At 42.7% G+C, this 19,145-nt stretch overlaps 8 protein-coding genes across 8 annotated transcripts; 1 reads left to right on the plus strand and 7 right to left on the minus strand.

The window, feature by feature from the left end:
* Positions 1-2,318: 2,318 nt before the first annotated feature.
* EAE97_004284 (uncharacterized protein) lies at positions 2,319-4,257 on the minus strand. Its single transcript, XM_038874796.1, has 2 exons — positions 3,710-4,257; positions 2,319-3,615 (listed from the first exon to the last, which is right to left on the minus strand). Exons 1-2 carry the CDS (start codon positions 4,049-4,051, stop codon positions 3,262-3,264), a joined length of 696 nt encoding a protein of 231 aa, XP_038734240.1. The 5' UTR covers positions 4,052-4,257; the 3' UTR covers positions 2,319-3,261.
* Positions 4,258-4,976: 719 nt separating this feature from the next.
* On the minus strand, positions 4,977-5,651 carry EAE97_004285 (uncharacterized protein; the record flags this gene model as incomplete). The annotated part of the gene is made up of 2 exons (XM_038874797.1): positions 4,977-5,296; positions 5,354-5,651. 2 exons carry the CDS (start codon positions 5,649-5,651, stop codon positions 4,977-4,979), a joined length of 618 nt encoding a protein of 205 aa, XP_038734241.1.
* A 1,410-nt stretch (positions 5,652-7,061) lies between these two features.
* On the minus strand, positions 7,062-7,673 carry EAE97_004286 (uncharacterized protein; the record flags this gene model as incomplete). The annotated part of the gene is made up of 1 exon (XM_038874798.1): positions 7,062-7,673. The coding sequence occupies one exon, from the start codon at positions 7,671-7,673 to the stop codon at positions 7,062-7,064; it is 612 nt and encodes a 203-aa protein (XP_038734242.1).
* An 856-nt stretch (positions 7,674-8,529) lies between these two features.
* EAE97_004287 (uncharacterized protein) lies at positions 8,530-9,459 on the minus strand (the record flags this gene model as incomplete). The annotated part of the gene is made up of 1 exon (XM_038874799.1): positions 8,530-9,459. The coding sequence occupies one exon, from the start codon at positions 9,457-9,459 to the stop codon at positions 8,530-8,532; it is 930 nt and encodes a 309-aa protein (XP_038734243.1).
* Positions 9,460-9,890: 431 nt separating this feature from the next.
* Positions 9,891-11,460, minus strand: EAE97_004288 (uncharacterized protein; the record flags this gene model as incomplete). The annotated part of the gene is made up of 11 exons (XM_038874800.1): positions 9,891-9,958; positions 10,010-10,172; positions 10,223-10,423; positions 10,478-10,590; positions 10,657-10,749; positions 10,799-10,842; positions 10,895-11,004; positions 11,055-11,150; positions 11,216-11,271; positions 11,326-11,362; positions 11,416-11,460. 11 exons carry the CDS (start codon positions 11,458-11,460, stop codon positions 9,891-9,893), a joined length of 1,026 nt encoding a protein of 341 aa, XP_038734244.1.
* A 2,584-nt stretch (positions 11,461-14,044) lies between these two features.
* EAE97_004289 (uncharacterized protein) lies at positions 14,045-14,999 on the minus strand (the record flags this gene model as incomplete). Its single annotated transcript, XM_038874801.1, has 3 exons — positions 14,045-14,243; positions 14,337-14,416; positions 14,481-14,999. The coding sequence occupies 3 exons, from the start codon at positions 14,997-14,999 to the stop codon at positions 14,045-14,047; spliced, it is 798 nt and encodes a 265-aa protein (XP_038734245.1).
* Positions 15,000-15,449: 450 nt separating this feature from the next.
* EAE97_004290 (uncharacterized protein) lies at positions 15,450-17,237 on the plus strand (the record flags this gene model as incomplete). Its single annotated transcript, XM_038874802.1, has 3 exons — positions 15,450-15,461; positions 15,522-16,926; positions 17,032-17,237. The coding sequence occupies 3 exons, from the start codon at positions 15,450-15,452 to the stop codon at positions 17,235-17,237; spliced, it is 1,623 nt and encodes a 540-aa protein (XP_038734246.1).
* Positions 17,238-17,628: 391 nt separating this feature from the next.
* Positions 17,629-19,018, minus strand: EAE97_004291 (uncharacterized protein). Its single transcript, XM_038874803.1, has 4 exons — positions 18,839-19,018; positions 18,232-18,422; positions 18,070-18,164; positions 17,629-17,861 (listed from the first exon to the last, which is right to left on the minus strand). Exons 1-4 carry the CDS (start codon positions 18,852-18,854, stop codon positions 17,837-17,839), a joined length of 327 nt encoding a protein of 108 aa, XP_038734247.1. The 5' UTR covers positions 18,855-19,018; the 3' UTR covers positions 17,629-17,836.
* Positions 19,019-19,145: the final 127 nt, after the last annotated feature.

A 19,145-nucleotide genomic window follows, 5' to 3' on the forward strand; every position in this document is an offset into this window, starting at 1 on the left:
AAACCAGTTGGTTGCACTTTTTTTTTTCTTCCAGCGAGGAACCAGTGGGCAGGAGGAACTAGACAAGTCTAGGATCCGTGATTTACCCCTGTACTTAAAAGTACTACGGAGTATATAAACTAGACCCTGAGTGAGTGTTGCTGAGTATGATCAACTGGTGTGTGAAATGTCAAACATTCAGGGGTGCATGCTTTTTCATTTGAGGCGTGGACTCCTGGATATACGGGGGAGGAAGTGTGCTGCGTAAGGTGGAGAATAGGAGGAAGGAATGAACCATGCCACACTAAACAGAGTAGTCCATATATGATGGGATGATTTGTTATTAGAAAGACGAAAATGACAATTACCGAAGTATCGGGTTGTAACTTATATTTGGCAATGAGGGAAAGACTTGGTGGAGTAGGTGGAGTAAGTGGGCAGAGTGATATAAAAATGGTACTGTGAAATGGTAATAGTAATAAGAGAACTACAGCGTCGTCGATATTGCAGTCGTTGTTGTTACTCCAGTATATTCGTAATGCAATCCTCTACTACCGTTACTCTCCTTATCTAGGTACTTTTAACAAACGACGATCCGACGTCCGGATCCGGAATACTTTCGAAGCTATCTTGAGTATGTGTAAAGAATCTAGAGACACCTAGATATACATGCATACATAGATACCTACATAGATACATACATACACACATACACACACACACACACACACATATGCATACATACAGTTGATGTATGACTATGATTACTCTATGTGCATCAAAAGGCCCCCCCAGTCGTCAGAGCTGAAGCTGATAATTGATTAAAAGGATTCTGGGGAAGGCTTAGCACTGTTTTAGGCAATACAGAGCGGATAACGTACTAAGCACGCAAACGCCTCTCTACAAGGTAACAACCCCATGGCAAACTCTTTTTTAAGTAATCTAATAAAGTAACGTCTTTGGTAAGGTAAGAGAGAGTACAACAAATATTGATTGATCAGATTTGATTCTCGACAACTGGTTGTACATAAGCGAAAACATTCATTCGACCGTCTAGTCAAACCACAAAACAGTACAGATACAGATACCCGTTGAGGCTTTTGTATCAACTCGGGGTTATGACAGACGAGGATATCAGAATCAGATATCCCGATTAATTCGGAAATAAAGTACTCTGTGTTGATACTCCACTGCGTTTAATGATCTGATGAGCATCCACAGATTCTACTGTAGCTACCTACTAGTTGGATGAAGACAGACTATCGCCAGTCACTTTGATATGCCAGTAATCCATCCCCATCCACACACCTTGAAGATCGTCGGAATTAAATCTTGCGGAATTCTTACGTGATCTGGACTGCTCCGTTGGAGTCTTTCAAACAAGAGGGCTGAATCTGGTTACTGGTGTCTTACTTGTTACTCAAGAAGGAAATACATTCGACTCCTTTTCAAACATACTTCCGGGTTAGGGACGAATCCAAACAGAAGTTATCTGATATCTTCGAACTACCGGTGTTAACACGAACGGTTCCTGTCTATCCTCGGCAATCATAGGAACGATCTTCAATAATCTATTCGAGGAGAAATCTAAGTTCTAATAACCGTCATAGGATTTGTTGGCGACGATTAAAGCTTCTACATACTCGGGTCATTCCTTGTACCAATTAATCATCGTCACGATATCAAACACTATTAGATCGGATATAGTGTCTCAACAAGTCAACGTACATACCTACTTGTTGATAACCATGCCTATATTACTGGTAGTATTCATGGGGGCTTTCTGAGGCTGCGACATTCTGTTTCAAGAAAGATCAGCTCAATGAAGAGTGAGGTCTGAGGAGTGAGGTTGTGCAAGAATGATTTAGCTTGCGAAAGACCTCCACGATGTTGCAGTAGCTTGCTTATAGCTCTTTAAATGAAAAAAAAGACCTTTGCACCTGCATATTTATTCCATGTACCGATATACCCACCTTTCCTTATCAGTGCAGCATCTTGGATTGACTTCGCGCTCGCCCGCAACAACACATTCAATAATGAAACATTTCTTAACTAAGAGCTTTATACTAGTTCATGTTTCTTTTTTATCCCCCTCTCTATCGGACCACTTGCTAACCCTTCCTTTAACGTTCTACGCGGAAAATTTTCTCAATTTGCTTTTTTGGATGTATGCAAGTCAGCAGCCGTAAGAAGCAACTTGTATGGGGCCATGGCAATCTAGCAGGGAAAGAATCTCTTAGCGACATGCCAGCATAAAAGGCACTAATAAGGCGCAAAAAGAAAAGAAAAGAAAAATGGATTCTAAACTAGACTAAGAACGATGTACCTCCAACCTACATGGACTTCCATTTATATCTTTGCGCCGTATGCTTGCTTCGATGACAGCAGCACAATCCCAAATGGAGTCATCGTGGCCATCTTCTAGAAGGCTTTCGGTCGACAGCCTTCATTTAGCTACATACAATACTTTTAGATGTACCAAAATTCACATCACATACACGGGGTCCTAAAGCACATCACAAATTCTGCGCAAAAGTCAATACCGTCCAATGATAATTGCCATAGTAAATCTAAGTTTGTGCCTGTTAATATATTCGTACCTTCAAACATACATCCTATTCACAGTACTCATCTCGGTCTTATATCTTATGGGAGTACATATCCCGTGTCTGCGATGGGCGTCAGGCAAATCTCGGGGCTCAGTAACCCATCGATTACACATGCACACCCATTCCCGCCTGTTCTACCCTACACCCTAACTCCTTGCCTGGAAATTCTACGGCTTGCTGAAGAAATATCGAGTTGCACAAATCTCACTCGCAAGGCAGATACATATTCACTCCTTTATAGACTCGCCGATCATGACTACAGCGTCTAGATTTAATTTCCTTCATCCAACACTTCGAACGGTACTCGCTTGAGTTGATATCGATAGATTCGCGAGGTTTTGAAGGAAGACAAAAAACCCCCGTTCCATTTATAGATACAACCTTGAAATGACTAGAAATTCATTCAGCTTGCGCAACATCACCTAATAAATTAAGTTTATTCTTATTGTCCTTGGTATGCTTGTCGATTCGTCCATGTCACGGACATCGCCCATGACTCTATCAATCGCAATCGATAAGGTCGGTGCACGAGGCATTTCCCCCAGATACAAAGATGCTCAGGTCCCTTTAACTCCAGGATCAGACCTAACTCAAAAGACCAATCCATATACCCCGCTACAAAAATACTGGTACGGAAACGCTCCTGACTCTCCAATAACCACTCGGTCAATCATCAAAGCACAGCTCTCCTCAACATTTCACTCCGTTCCGGATCATCCATCGTTAGTGCCTTGTACTCCATCTGTGCTTGCATATAACAACCATCTTTCGTTCCTTCCATGTATGCTAAGTGCCAATAAACTTCGTACTTAAGTTCGTCCTCCTCTAGCATCATCTGATCGTTGAAATCTCGGACGATTTCTTCAATCTTTTTATCTTCGTTGGCTGCATCAGTTCCAAGCCTCATATTGGTCAATGTGTCCAACACTTCGTTGAAATCATCGACGACGAGACTGTTATCTCCAGCCGAGTATACTCCACAATCTTCGAATGATTGGGACAAGGCATTAATTCGGCCATCATGAACCTAACAGATGTTAGTGACTAATCAACAAATTCATCTTCATCCAAACCCACGACTTGTGTGAGCACGGAGTGGGAATCTACAACCACAAACTTACACCACGAATATAAGCCTCCTCCACGGTACCGATCGGAAACTCTACCGATTCCATCTCGATCAATCGATCACAATAAGAAGCCCGAATCGCCAGTTCTCGCCGAGCCAAACAATCTACACACCATCTAGGAGTCAGTAAGAAAAGAGTGAATGGATCCAGTTCTCCATCTTGATAGCACGGAACTAATTGTTTGTCTCGAATATCCATTCCATCATCGCGATAGCAGTGACTGCATGCGCCATGAAGATATTGCATGGGGTTTTGAAAGTGAGGCGAGGTAGGAACTTGAGTATGAACCTCTGATTGTCCGGCGTGGGGCGAGATTTCCAAATCCATCTCCATCTTGAGGACTAGTGCGGTAGTTTCGTTCTTTTTGTTTGTTTATTGATTTGTTTGCTTGATTTATTTCTGGGGTATTGTGTGTACAAGTGTAAAATGATACTCTTGCGCAAGCAGATATCGGAAGATTATTTCAGTGGTCGTGGTGGTTTGTAAGAGGATTCGAGATCATGCGGTAATTGTGAGGATGGCTATGTTTATATATGTCCATAAGCGAGCGTGCCCAACGACGATGGTGAATCATAACGAGATTTTGGTCAGTGGCCTGTTTTAACTCGAGCGCGATTGCCTAATTTGACGCTAGACACGTGGCCATACTCCATTTTCAAGTATCTTCAGATGAAATCGGCTCAAGGGTTGAAACCCTTTCATTATATGTTTCAAGGCACCGCGAGTGAAGCGTATATATGTTGGCATGACGTAATAAATTGTTTTTCGTCTTCATTTGTATGTGGACAGATGGATAGCTCTAGAGGAGAGAGGAAATAGCCTCACAATAGGAATTCTTTGAATGATTTGAAGTCTCAACTTAGACAACCGGGTGTTAGTAATGAAAGTTGTCATTGTCATTATTAGCTTTATACAGGTCAATAAGAAAGATACGGTTACGTTGTCCCAGATTGAGAGTTTGCATTTCACCTATCAAAGCATCTTGAAAGAATAGAAGACTCTAGGAAAACAAGAATACAGTTCAAACTTCCGGCACTGTAGTAGCTGCTATAATTCGCACCGTCATGGCAAAGTGAACTTATTCATTGAAAGTGAAGATTTCATCTACGTAGACATTGCGACTACCATCGTCACTCATACTACGGCGCGGATATAGATGTCATTCTATATTACGAAACTTGCATCCTCGCCATACTGCTCTATCTCGCATTCCCTCATCACCCATCAAAGTCTCGCAAACACACCGAGCGCCTCTATCTCATAACTGACACTCACCCAAGATCTTCTCCACTGCCTCCCGAACATCCCGATGCACCTCCTCAACATTCCTACTGGCATCAATCTCAGCCAGCAACTCTCGCTCCCTATAATGTTCAATAACTGGTCCAGTAGCACAAACGTGCTGTCTAAATCGCTTATGCATAATTTCAACCCCATCATCGATTCGGCTGGAAGATTTAGCTCGAGACAAAAGTCTCTCTTGCAGAATTTGCAGCGGACAATGTAAAGAGAGCACGAGAGATGGCGCACAGATTGTGGATTCGAAGAGAGCGACCGGGTCCATACTGCGAGGGAATCCTATGTTCTTGTTAGCATTTCAGTAATCACATTCAGTACTACATGTAAGTGACTTACCATCGATCAAAAATACCATTTCTTTTCCCAGCTCGATATCCTCACTTCTTCGTGCAATCGCTTCTTGTAACATGGAAACAGACATCTCGGGTGGACCTGTTCGGCCTTCGGCCATGTTGGCTCGAATGACGGATGCCCATTTACTAGATGGTTTCTGAAGCTCCGAGCGTAGGATACCACCAATGCTGATGTGATGGATGTGCCGATGAGGATTCGATAACTGGGAGAGGAGCATACATTGGGTTCCTTTACCGACACCAGGGGGTCCGAGGACGAAGATGATTTTGGGTGAGGTCATTTTGATGCTGGGGAATGTGAGCGCTAGGGAGAGGGTAAGAAAGTAAGAAAGAGTAGGCTTGTTTGGTTTTGAGGTGAGATCTTCTGGCTTTCTAAGACGTAATTTGTTTCTTCGTGTGGGGATTAAGGTTTGGATACTGCTGTTACTATTCCACAAGCATGTAGAAAGTTCTGCTGGAATAACTTCGTTATCGGTATATATATATATACCAAGAAAAACATTCGCCGTTGCGTTCCGAACACAGCGAATATAATCACACTCGTTGTCAAGATGTATACCATTCAGTGCCGATATCGGTCAATACTCGCTATCTACCTGGACAAGTTGGAAGGGCTTGAATGTGAAGTTTGAAAGTGAATCATAAGACGAATCAAACCCCTTCGATTTATGCCATTCAGAAGCTTCACATCCATCACTCCACTAGAATGCTCATAAGCGAAGGGATGAATAGCAAGAAACCTTTCCCGTTGAGATTTTTTTCAGAATCAAATGCAATCACTCTGAATAAGATCATAAAAACATGAGAACCAATTTATCAAGCTAAATAATAGAAGTGAAACAAAACTTTTCCCATTCTCGATAGGGCTGAGGGGGAAAACGATCGGTGGGGTTATTAATGGACCGGTGTGAGATGGGCCCTTAGCCGCTATACCACTAGACGTCGGTATAATTTCCCTTTAACAAGTTCATGAATTGTTTCGGTGAAGAGATAGGCCTGTTTGAGCTTACGATGAAAAGTGTGTACAGATTATGGGGATAGGATAGGATTTGGGTGTTGGCATTTGTGTTTCATTTGGACTGATGATTGTGGTCTGCGGTTATAAAAGGGTATGAGGTAAGTATCTAGTATGTTTTGAGCGATTTTTTGTATGTATTTTCTGTTTTGAGATAATTGGTATCAATGATTATCTTTTGAACAAAGGATGTTAAGATTTATCAATGTCATTGTACATTCGATTGCTTTGTTCTGAACAGGATATAGGGGCTATGCATGCATTTTGTACTTTTAAAGGCTCGTTTATTTTCCATGCACGAGGTAATTACATATTCATGATCAGAGTAGATGTATATATTCTCCAAGGTTTTATAAGTTTGTGTGAATATATTAATTAAGTATTTAGTTTCCAGCACCATTCAAGACTATTCTCTTTGAGTCGTAGGCCGTCAAATCGTGTGGTACATTCCCGTCGTTGGACTGACTAGAAAAATTGCAAGAACGAAGATTGGGGCTGAAAACAATGAAGTGATGTCGCAGGACATTCAAGTCAAACAAGAGCACTTACCTGGACCAGATGGACCAGAAATCAGCTCCATAGAAGGAGAAGCAAAGATGAGGAGAACCAATATCCAGCGCGGTCCAGCCGCATGAATTTTCCTCTGCTCCTCGCCACTTATTCACCTAGATACGTGTTAGATTCCCGGTAAATCCTCATCGTCTAATCCTTCACATTGTGCTTTTAGCTTTCTCTTCCTTTCTTCGTGTCTTTCTCTCTCCCGCTCTATGAGCAGCTCATGGAGTTGATCCAACACTCGTTCTTCCTGTCTCCTCTCTACCAGTCTGTCAACTTGAGATAGTCTCCCTGTCCTCTCGTGACTGGTTCGCGCAGTCTCTCTTCGCATCTCATCAAGATCGTCGACTGACTGATTTAATTGGTCAGCTTTAGTTTCTCGGGCCTTCCTCTCCAATACTCCTTGTAACTTACTCGCTGCTATACCTCCTCTCGTGAACGGTCGTCGGATTCCATCTATCCCCACGTGCGTCAGTGTAGATGTACTTCCGAGATCTTCTTTGATTCTGCAAGAGTCACACATGCGATCGTGGTGCTCGACTCCTTCTGGCCCCATGGTGAGGAAGCAGCCGGCTTTCATATTTTCACTTGTTGCCCATGGGCAGGGTCGAGAAATCTTGCGTGGGCCCCAGTGATTGCAGGAGAAGACTACGTTGATACTTTGGCACATTTCTAGTGAGTTGGAAGTGTAATTAGAAGATATAAATTGTTGGGGATAGTAGGGGAACGACATTATGGTACAAATCATATATATAATATTCTCTGAAAACTTGTAGCATTGTTCAATACTTGAACTGGCTTGGTGTCTCTAGTTGCTTAGTTACTATACTACCGTGTGTATCAATATACAATGGGCAGGGTGAAATGGTCTCTAATAGCTATCAAGTCATGTCAAGACTTGAGTATGATCCAATGTCTCCAATTGCCAACTAGGACAATAAATCACCTGGTGGATACCCAAGAACGACGAATGAAGGAAAAGAAGAATGATCTCAAGTAAGATCAACTCTGATTGTATAGGAGGCTAGAGATTCAGCAAAAGCTCTTTCGCTTAACGAATTCAACACAACAAGTAGAAATATTCCTTTGTGTGTGAAAGAACAGGAGAACAATCCTTTGGTTAATTGTTGAACTTCGGAATTATTTATAGATTTCATGACTGAACTCATGGTTTTAAGCTAGGACTGTTTGCTAGTGTAAATTCTGTACATGCTTGTCTGAGGCATGTAAATGATCCAGATGAGATCAAAGGCATAAGCCTACTCGATGATTGAGGCGTGCCTGAGAATGAGTCTGTTCGCGCCACGAATTAGTAAATCAAACGATCCGAGCATAGAGGCAGATGAAATGTTGTATTATTCGAATCATCAGACAATGTTGAGAAGATTTTTTAATGCGGTTCTTGAAGTCATTGCATGTTCAAAACCACCAGGAATTGGCCCATTGGGAGAATATGCTTTTATGGCCCCGCGGTGTCATCACGAAACAGGGGCGAATTAACAAACAAATTTTTTGTCGCACATACCTTTATCAGCGGAGGCTATCCAATCTCCAGTCCAAGGTAGCACTGTCAAGCTTCTCCGGCTTGATCACCTCTCAGGTCTGAACCTTCCTCTTTTTTCCCTCATACCTTCCACTCTCTTCCTATCCGCCTCGAATCTCTTGACCAGCTCTCCAACCTCCTTCTTTCTCTTCTCTCGTCCCTGCCACCTATAGAATCCTGCGTCCTCCAACTCCTTTCTCCTCTTCTCCTCCTTCTCGGCCATCTCTCGCCTCTTTTCTTCCGCCGCCTCATTCCTCGCTGGGCCTGTCCTCCCACCCCTCACTACTGTCACAAATCCATCCTCATCTGGCACATTCCTTAATCTCTTTCTTTCCCTCTCTCTCTCCTCTTCCTTACTATTAAACTTCGTCATGAAAGCGTCTACACTCCTCTGCACTGCTAATTTGTCAGGGAATCGTAACTCCTGCCTCATTGCATAACGTGCGCTACCCAAAGCGGGCACTTTGCCTTCAGCACCTGCGCCCCAAACAGGATATTTTGATTCCTTTCCTGATTTGCAGGCTTTTCGTGCAGCCTTTAGAACGGATTCCACGCTTTTCTCATCTACCAATAATACCACAGCCGTCCTTCCCTTAATGCGCAATTGCCTATCCCATCCTTGTGGTAAACTCGTATCGATTTCAACTTCGCCTCCTCTCTTTCTTTTCTTGCTCTGCGAGGTATTCTCGATTTGTTTTTGTGCGACAACCTCTTCCTTTTCCCCATCGAATCGTACATCTTCAACTCGGCCAACACCTATCAATGATGCGAATATGCTTCGAATATAAATATCTGTGGAATCTATAGGTAGATTTGTTGCGAAGAGACTCCGCGAATCATTCTCGGACGGAATCTTTGGAGCATGCTGTCTCAAATATATGTGATGCGTCGTCGCAACGGGATATGCGGGCGTAGAAGGAATTGCGATAGGAAGGACGGTATAGTTGTCACCAATGGTAGTTGGTGCTTTCGACATGTTGTAGTGTATCTCTAGATAATTTGCATATGTGTGACGAAACTGCAGATTCTGCGCGTGAAATCAAATTGAAGTGGTTTATTCAATTGAGCTTGTCATTGGGGAACTTTTTTTGAAGCAAAAATATTTGGCAGGGGTTTATGTCTTATCGGAAGACGCTAAGCTAAGCCCGAAGCTACGAGGTACCACAAACACCCGATCATTGACCATCCTCGAGCCATCAACTAATTATAAAGCAACGCCAGCACTTCTCCTTTCTCTAGTATGCAACTGGTAATTACATTGAAAGATGCCAGAATTTATCCATTGAATCTTTCCATAATATTAACGCCCACCCAAAGCAATGTTATATCGAAGAATACAAGGTTATAAGTACGTGTATGAGGACTTTGGTAGGTCTGACTTTAAACTTAAGAGGCAGATGTATATCATTAGGCCTTTTCAGGATCGTTAATACCGCCGGTTGTAATAATATATGTTGCTTCACGTTCCGGGCAATCTGATTTCTGCTGTTAGTACAAGTGACTAGGATAGATCAAGGATAACTTACCAGGAGAATCTACAACCTTGGCAACACGTTCCTCTCCACGTCCTTTTCTCAAGAGGATTCTGGTTGTCGATGCATGTGCAAGTATATGTCCTCCAGCAGGCTTACGCCCATCAGCTCCTGCAAAAAGGGCACTGGCACCTGGGTCCGACATAACTTGATTGGTCTGTAAAGTGTCAGTTGAATCTCTTAGATGGAAAAGATAGACATATATACCATGAAGACAACCAGATTGAATTCTTCCGCCATCTGTGTTGCTTTACGCAGAAAGGCGTTGAGGGCGCCTTGTCTTTCGGAGAGCTCACCACGTCCGATAAAGTCACTACGATAGAGAGCCATAATGCTATCAATGATGAGGAGACGATATTCGTCAGTTGCGAAATTTTGGGCAAGGCCCTCGAGCAATTCCTGCTGCATCTGATTATGGTCAGTAAAGGATAGAAACTGGATTGAAGGAGCCACGAGGTATACTTCAGTGTTATGTGCACGAGCATAAACGATATTCTCGAGAGCTTGTTCAGGGTCGACACCAAATCGCTCTGCAATTTCCGAAATTCTTTCTGGGCGGAATGTGCCTTCAGTGTCTATCCAGTCAAGTCTTAGCAGATTTTCACCACAAATCTAAACTTCGCAAGCTATTTTTTCCCTACCTATATAGGCCACCTTTCCCTCGGCTCCACCCATCTCCTTAGGAAGCTGGGCAATGACTGCCATAGTATGTGCTAATTGAGTCTTGCCACATCCTGCAAGTTGTTAGCGAGAGAAACATCCTAAGGGTCTCAGCAAACTCACTGAACTCCCCGTATACCTCGCTGAGACTCATAGTTTGGAATCCACTGTAAAAAGTTAGACCTCCCAGTTTAGGTCGCATTAAGAAGATTGGCCAACCCGTTCAAACAAGCATCCAACTGCTTGCTACCAGTAGAAATTCTGATACACTTCTTTCGGAAGTGGCCATGCTCAGCGGCAGTAACGAATTGACCACCTGTGTTGGGGCCCTGTCTTCTGTCAGCATATGAGATGAAGTAATACGGAGCTTGGCGCTTACGGCTACTTTCTTTGCAGCTTCCTTGACTTTCTCAGCCTTGATGTCGGAGAATCCTTTGATTTTAACCAACCTCCGGATGGGGGTATTAATAAGAGTCTAATGCGAGGTCAGCTTCACGTCTTGAATTAGCCTTTTATGACTGGATGCAAGAATGCTCTTACTCCAACCGTATGAATGAGGTTAGATCTCAATTTTGCGATGTCAGAGGCAGAGATACCTGCTTCAATTAGAACTCAAAACTACAAAATATCGAGAGCACTCTGCGGATTACCATGCGCCTGGATCTCATCGATATCGATGATACCACTCTAAAGATATGTGTCAGTGAATTACCTCTCGCATGAGATTAGGAACGTCCTACCTCTTGCTCATTCGCATCACCGCAAAGTGAAGCTGCGATGGCCATGTCGACAATTTATTACAATCGAGACTGGGGCTCGAGATGTTTGAAGAAAGATCCGATGAAAAATTTCAAGTGAAGTTGAAAGTGAAGCTGGATATAATGATTCAGTAACTCCATTTCAGAATGCTCCAAACCCTTCGTTTTCATATCTGGATCATCATTCGGGAAGGGCAACACTCACATTTTCGAAGAATTCAAACTTCTGAACCAATAAAATCACCCACAAAAGAAGAGATGTCAAGTATGTGTATATTAAACTTGAAAACAATTGAGGATTTGCACGAACGAAGTTCAATCCGAATTTACGAGAATGTGTGCTTTTTTAAGAATAAGAAATGCGGAAGGGATGATCACCTTGATATAAGATTCAGGTATACAGATATCAAATAGGAAGTTCTTTGGAGTTTGGAAAAATTGAATTGAAGGTGAAAGTGAAAGTTGAGGGAAGCTCTAGGCAGGAGGCATTTGGCGCCAAGCTTGATCAAGCGAGAAGCGTCGTCGTTTTGGTTTCAATATATTGTCCCAACACAACTCATCTGCCACATACGACCATAGACTGAAGAGAATTGGGCATCCCGTCCGCTCTGCCATACACAAGCTTCAGATCGGTGGATTAGTAGTTGGGTGGGTGACCACCAGCGAATCCCCACTGTTGTATGTTTTTTGTTTCCTTTTTGGCTGTCGCGAGGAATCACAATCACCAGCTGGAAAGTGCAGCTAGGCTCTTGGGTGAAGGAAGATGGTCTCTAGGATTTGAATTGTACAGATCTACAGTGAAATAGAAGCAGGAACGGAGGGAAAGTGAAATAGAGGGCCAGGAAAGGCACGATCCATCAGATCCATAACTGACGCCAGTACGACATACTGCATTTCATGTCTCGCAACGAAATTATCACTTGATGAAAGACTTCGAGAGGGACTTATATAGATCTGTCGCGAGGATTTTGATGGTGGATCTTTTGCTTCGTTCCTTCCAGCATACTGCCACTTAGAAGTGCCTATCTGTTACTCTCCTGTGGGATTGAACATGCTGCTCTCGGACATTTCCTACTAGATAGCTGGTAGGAAACAACATTTCATTTCGACGTATGCCATGAGAGAGATCACCAGGTTATCGAAGAGCATAAAGCAACACATATGAATTCATCGATCTCAATCCAGTTCTCATTCCATCTACTCTGATTATTAGGTATTGCCAGTAGTGTCATAGACTTTCTTTCTTGAATTTAAGAACAATCACACATTAAATTGAATCCAAAAGCAAACATACCAGAAACCACTCTCCGTTACGCCTAATCCTTTCCTTCGAATCTACTCGATGTTTATAACCCAGAGCCCGTTTCGCTTTATCAATCCGATCTGTCCTCCTCGTGCAACTATACGCAATACACACTTGATTAACCCTCGATGTCTTCCGTCCGAAAGATATGATCCAACCACCCACTCAGCTACAATAGTTATAGCAAACTCGAAAATCTTTATCGACTTCACATCTTCTTTTCGAGTTGGATGACCTGCCTCGTCACAGATTTGGGAGCTCACAAAATGTGAAGACTGAGAAAGTTCGTGAAGGGTACTCATCATCTCGATTGCAAAAATTTCTTTCCGCGTCGCAGAAATTCTGAGACTGTTTCCATAGTTTGTTTCCAATCAATGCGCAATATCACACAGCGTCATGTCAATTCATACGTCTCGAAGTAAGGTATAACTTCAAGGACGTCAAAAGAAGACGTCTTCTTTCCTCCCCAAACACAATGGCGTTTTTTTTACCATACTAGAATCTTGCCGTAAGTTACCTATTGCTCAGACATAAAGTAAAAAGCCTATCCAATATTAGACCTCAACAGCCTCCCTTTTCGATAACATACGATGTTACGCCTCTTCATCGAAAATCGGTCGAAACCATTCTGGCCCGACTTTGCAATCTCGAGTTACCGTACTGAGTATTCGGTTGTTTCGTACTTGGACCTTGGTATCTTTCATCCTTCGCACGTATACTGCGTACAATCTTGAGAATAAAAAGATTTACAAAATGACTTTCTGGACTTATGTGATAGCTTTGTCGCGTTTTGTTAGCGAGTGGTTGATTTTTGAGACTACAAGTATGCGGAACGGGATGCTACCGTCTCTTGTTATAACGACGGTAAATATTAGCTGGATGGCGAAGGTGAATGTACTATGTTGAAAAGTAAGATTAGTGTGCGAATGAATAATGGAGTTAGCAAGATCATAGGAGCCCACTCCCAAAGCACCACTTGTCTCTGTTTTATCAATACATTGAAGGCTGAATTTTGACAAGACGCATTGCACTCCTTCAAATTGTGTATGGTTTGACCGTGTTCGGACCTCACGCATGAACTCCAAGCATAACTATTTCTGCAGTCCATGACCGCTTGGTCGAGCGTTTAAATAGTCAAAGTGAAGATATTTCAATATTGATAAATCTCCCCGATTTTGTGATTGTCATGCAACATTGGTATTTCCCCAACTCCTAATCTCTATGCAAATTTCTGTATAAGCGCAGAGCCAAAACTGCCACTTATCCTCAATATGATATCTGGCATGAAAATATTAACCTAGTTGATATTTATTCGCCCAAATACTCGGTAGAGTCATCCCATACCCCTATACTACTGTTACCTCTCATGTCCACATCCTGATTAAGTTCATCCCAATCTTCCCTCCAACTTATATCGTCCAGAGCTCTCGCGTGCTTTGCTGCCATAGTTTGCATTTCGATTTGGGTACGGTTAAGTAGTGATTGACTAGTCCCAAGCTCTTCCTGGCTGATTTGATTGATAGATTGCTTAGTCTCAAGAAAATAGAAGGCCAGAAAAGTGAGAGGAAAGAAGGGAACGAGAATGAGAGTAAGCACCTACAGATGCGAAATGTGTTGCTCTAAATTAGTGATCTCTTCCGTGCATTCGTCCAACTTGGAGACGTGCCAGGCCAGAATCTTCTACGTATAATACGTGAGCAACCGTATCTTCAGATTGAAAGTTGTCTGATGTATATAAACTTACATCACTTTCTATTCTATGCGCTTGGAGTTCCCCGACTGCTTTTGCAAGTCGTACATTCAACGCTTCAGCTGATGTTGCTATCTCGGCAGCTTTCGCGACCGCTACTACATTCCTATTGTATGAAGAGCTATGGGATATTGGTGGCGGAGAATTAGATCTTCGTAAGTAGCTCTCTCTTCTAGTGTTCAACGGTCGTCCCCAGAACATTTCGTTGGAGTCCCTTCGCGGCGGCGGTGGTTTAACTTTGTTGTGAGATACTTTCGGGTCCAAATCCATAGAATATTCCACTCTCAATAGTGTCTCCATCTCGTCCGTCTTCTTGTGCAACGCAGTGATGGCATCGTCTTCGGCGTCATCATGTGACAACCTGACTACGAGGTCATTGAGTCTTTGTAGTAAGACATCCTTGTTGTCCTGAGAGTCCTGATTCGAGGAATTTGACGGGGCAGTTGCTGAAGCATCAACATTCGTGAATGAGAGAGGGGAAGTAAAATGGCGCCGAAGACCCAGGATATTCATCTTTCTTTGGAGTATTACATGCAGGAAGTTATATAGGCGCTATGACCTAAGCAGTATCCAAGAATTCATTTTGTTGTAAAGGTTTCACGTGGATGCATTATGAAATGCAGTTCAAAATGCACAAATCCTCATACAAACCAATGGTTGATCTCAATACAACGTACATAAGTAGCGGTATGTTGCGCGTAGTGGGGTGGAAATGTCCTGTTGTTGGCATCTTCGGTGGAAGGTTCTGCCATGAGCCACCGCTTTTATTTATTGCCTTAGTAGATAGCAAAATACATTGCGGGACAATTTACATTCTACAAAGTAACCAACCCACAAAGAATTATTATTGACTCAATTGGAAGAATTCTTTCACACTATTTCCAGACTTTCTTCTATTGGCAATCGGCTTTTATACCCCCCGTATTCATTCTTTTTACTTTCAATCTACTCTTCTCAAACAAAATGGTGGTGGGGGTATGTTGAAAAGATGACTCCTCCCAGAATTGACAAGAAAAATGCTAACAAAGTAACTAGGACATCTCGCCTTCTTTGGCGGAAATATCGGATGTGCTTTCTAAAACTCGAGGAAAGTCATATGCCCCCAATCTAGTTGCTATTTATAAAGAAATATCTTCCGATCTCATTACTCCCTCCGCCGCATACCTCAAGATTTCGGCGCATTCGAAGTCCGATCACTCTTTCTTATTCGAGAGTGCTGCAACAGAAAAGGTTGGCAGATATAGTTTCATAGGAGCTGGACCTCGAAAGATTCTTAAAACTGGAGAAGGACATGGCGAACAGCTGGACCCATTGCCTGCGCTCGAGGCAGAATTGTCCAAATGTAGGGTAGCACAAATACCAGGACAAAAATTGCCACCTTTGACAGGAGGAGCCATTGGATATGTGGGATACGATTGTGTTCGATACTTTGAGCCTAAGACCGCACGACCTATGAAAGATGTTCTTCAAGTTCCTGAGTCACTCTTTATGCTATTCGATACTATTGTCGCATTCGATCGGTTTTTTGGAGTTATAAAAGTTATCACATATCTTCATGTTCCGGAAGATTTCACGCGGATTTCAGCGGATTACGAGAAAGCACAAGAAATCATTGATGAAGTTGTTTCCGCTCTTGAATTGCCAGATACACCTCTACCCACTCAGCCACCTATAAAACTGGACAATGAATATACGTCAAACATTGGACAGGAAGGCTACGAGGGACATGTTAATTCTCTCAAGACTCACATCACATCTGGTGATATTATTCAAGCAGTACCGTCACAACGCTTTGCAAGACCAACTTCTCTTCACCCCTTCAATATATATCGTCACCTCCGTACCGTCAACCCCTCGCCTTACCTTTTCTACGTCAACTGTGGTGACTTCCAAATTGTAGGAGCTTCTCCCGAACTCCTTGTTAAAGCTGAAGAGGGTCGCGTGATAACTCATCCCATCGCTGGTACTGTCAAACGCAATGCAGACCCTCAAATCGATGAAGCTCTTGCCGAAGAACTCCGCAGCTCTCTCAAAGACCGCGCTGAACACGTCATGTTGGTTGATCTTGCACGTAATGACATTAATCGTGTATGTGATCCCATAACCACTCGCGTAGATCGATTGATGGTCGTTGAGAAGTTCAGTCACGTGCAACATTTGGTCTCACAAGTCTCGGGAGTGTTAAGGAAAGACAAGACTCGATTCGATGCTTTCCGTTCTATTTTCCCTGCGGGTACTGTATCCGGTGCTCCAAAAGTCAAGGCCATGGAATTGATAGCCGAATTGGAAAAAGAGAAGAGAGGTGTATATGCGGGCGCAGTCGGATATTTCGGCTATGGAAGTGTAGATGCAGAAGGGAATGAGTTTGAGGGAGAGATGGATACCTGTATTGCTTTGAGAACTATGGTGGTCAAAGATGGAGTTGCTTATTTGCAAGCTGGTATGTTTAATTTTCTTCTTTCGCACCGAGTTTTCCATCCCCAAAAACACTGACTACAAACCCCTTGATCCTTTATCTTCATCTGTAAATTAACAAAACCTACAGGTGGTGGCATAGTCTTCGACTCAGACCCCTACGATGAATGGGTGGAAACTATGAACAAACTTGGCGCAAACATGCAATGTATAGCCGGCGCCGAGAGAATCTACTCGAATATTCAATCTAAATCCACACCTAACTCTGTGACTAGGGACGCCTCATTACCTGTAAAATCAGAGGAGAAGGCTCATATTGATTTCGCAGCAGAATAGAATTTGATCAGTTGAACATTGAAGTTGAGATGGCGGTTCAAAAGAGACGAATGAATTTGGTGGTCTTGGTGATGTCAGAAAGTCACGCTTGGCACTTATTTCGACGATGTCTGATAATATCTCGACTTCGGTATGGGTCTATTGACTGTTGTAGAAGTTCACAAGATACCAGGCTTACTTAGATTGCTAAAGGACAAAATCAAAGACTTTAAATAAATATATTTGTAAAGTTGTTCTTATATCGTCTGTGCAAGGTGTGGTCCGTGCATGTCTAACGTAGGAAACTTTGACAGATCGACCGACCGTTGACAGACCATCGGATGCATATTATAAATATCGGTCAGACCCACACATGATCAGAGATTTGCAAAACTCGGATAAAATCAAATTTGTGAAACACTACGTAGGTAAGGAAAGAGTCATGACAGATCAAAGTGGACACGATTAATGGGAAAAACATGAAGAGGAGTATTTGTTATTTGTATTTTAGTAGGTCGAAAAACCTGTGACCCAAATTCCTTCTACCCAGAGAGCATCTGTCTAACCTAGAGTACAAGGCTCTGCGTCTAATTCTATGTATACAATGGTCGTGAAATCTTTTATGCGGTAGCCTCCTTCAAGTGTCTGTGATGGTGGTTAGCAACTGCGAATCGAATATCTCAAAATGTAAATGATATAAGCTGAACTTTCAGAAGGAACAATTGGAATAATAATGTTATATCTTCATAGTCATGATAGACGTAAGAAGGTTAACGAATAAGAAAATCATCATGGTAACAGAAATGTGTAGAAACCCCTTTGGGGTGTTAGAGAAATGGGAAGTAAAACATACTGGATCAAGTCGTTCCTGTCCTTGTCCTTCTTCAATCCACCGAAAGCCATCTTGGTTCCTGGAATATATTTCTTTGGGTTCTCGAGGTATTCGAACTATTTCATGTTAGATGCGGCTCTCTCTGTACAACAAAAGTTAGAGTGGCGGTGTAGTGAAACATACAAGTGTGTTCTCGTCCCAGGTGATAGCCTTTTGCTTGTTGGCATCGGTGTATGAGTAGCCCTCAACGGAACCGGTTTGACGTCCGAAAAGACCGTGGAGGTTAGGACCGATCTTGTTTCCCTCACCCTCACCGAGGGTGTGGCATTGAGCACATCTTGTCTTGAAGAGGTTGGCACCCTTCTTTGCGTCTCCTGTAGAGGAAAGCTGTAAGTATTTATTCTTTATGTATGTTGTCATGAAAATCTTTGTCGGGTAAAGTGGCGAGCGAATGAAATTTGAAAGGGAGAATCAAGTCCCGCAAGATGGGAGAGAGACGCTGCCAGTCCTTGAGCGTCTGCAGAAATTTATGAATAGCATCCAGAGTCTGGCGGAGTGGCGGATGGAGGTGAAATGTCGAGTGGCGGCTCGAACAAATATTCCCCCCAAATCGAAAATACAAGTCCGCCCTCGATCGAAGACGTCCAGAGCATTTCCAAGCCACCAGCCATACCGTTGTGCAACTCGAAGACCCAATTCGCATCTTCCAACTCCCAATGGCAAACTTCTTCCTGGATGATTTATATTTCCCAAAAGTAGGAAGCCTTTCAAAAAGGAAAAATAAACGTACCTGCTTTGAAACCCATTTCAACTAATTAAGAGGTTGTATGTAAAAAAAATTGAAAGTAATTATCTATGTATGACTTGAACGAAGGTTCTTAAACGTAAGGTCGTGAGAGGAAAAGTGGTAGGAATTTTCAAAATAGTATTGTATGAAGATTTAAAAAAGAAAAAGGAAAAATAATCTTGCTTGAATATGTACTTTACCTGCAGGAATTAAGACGTAGCTTAATTTGATCCCGAAATTGACGAGGTCATTTTGAGCCACACTTCCCGAACGTCTCCAGCCAATAGGAAGAATTGAAATGGTCAGGTCA

The sequence above is a fragment of the Botrytis byssoidea genome, assembly GCF_014898295.1.
Source record: "Botrytis byssoidea strain MUCL 94 chromosome Unknown BBYS_007, whole genome shotgun sequence".
Classification (NCBI taxonomy): domain Eukaryota; kingdom Fungi; phylum Ascomycota; class Leotiomycetes; order Helotiales; family Sclerotiniaceae; genus Botrytis; species Botrytis byssoidea.

What these genes read in the sequence shown, in the direction of transcription:
- EAE97_004291 (XM_038874803.1), bottom strand. An exon ending in CCTGGGACGAGAACACACTT is followed by an intron (nt 18,165 to 18,231) that starts GTATGTTTCACT and finishes AACATGAAATAG; the next exon opens with TTCGAATACCTCGAGAACCC. An exon ending in GACAGGAACGACTTGATCCA is followed by an intron (nt 17,862 to 18,069) that starts GTATGTTTTACT and finishes CCACCATCACAG; the next exon opens with ACACTTGAAGGAGGCTACCG.
- EAE97_004284 (XM_038874796.1), bottom strand. Translation starts at nt 4,051, where the DNA reads ATGGAGATGGATTTGGAAATCTCGCCCCACGCCGGACAATCAGAGGTT. An exon ending in AGGAGGCTTATATTCGTGGT is followed by an intron (nt 3,616 to 3,709) that starts GTAAGTTTGTGG and finishes AACATCTGTTAG; the next exon opens with GTTCATGATGGCCGAATTAA.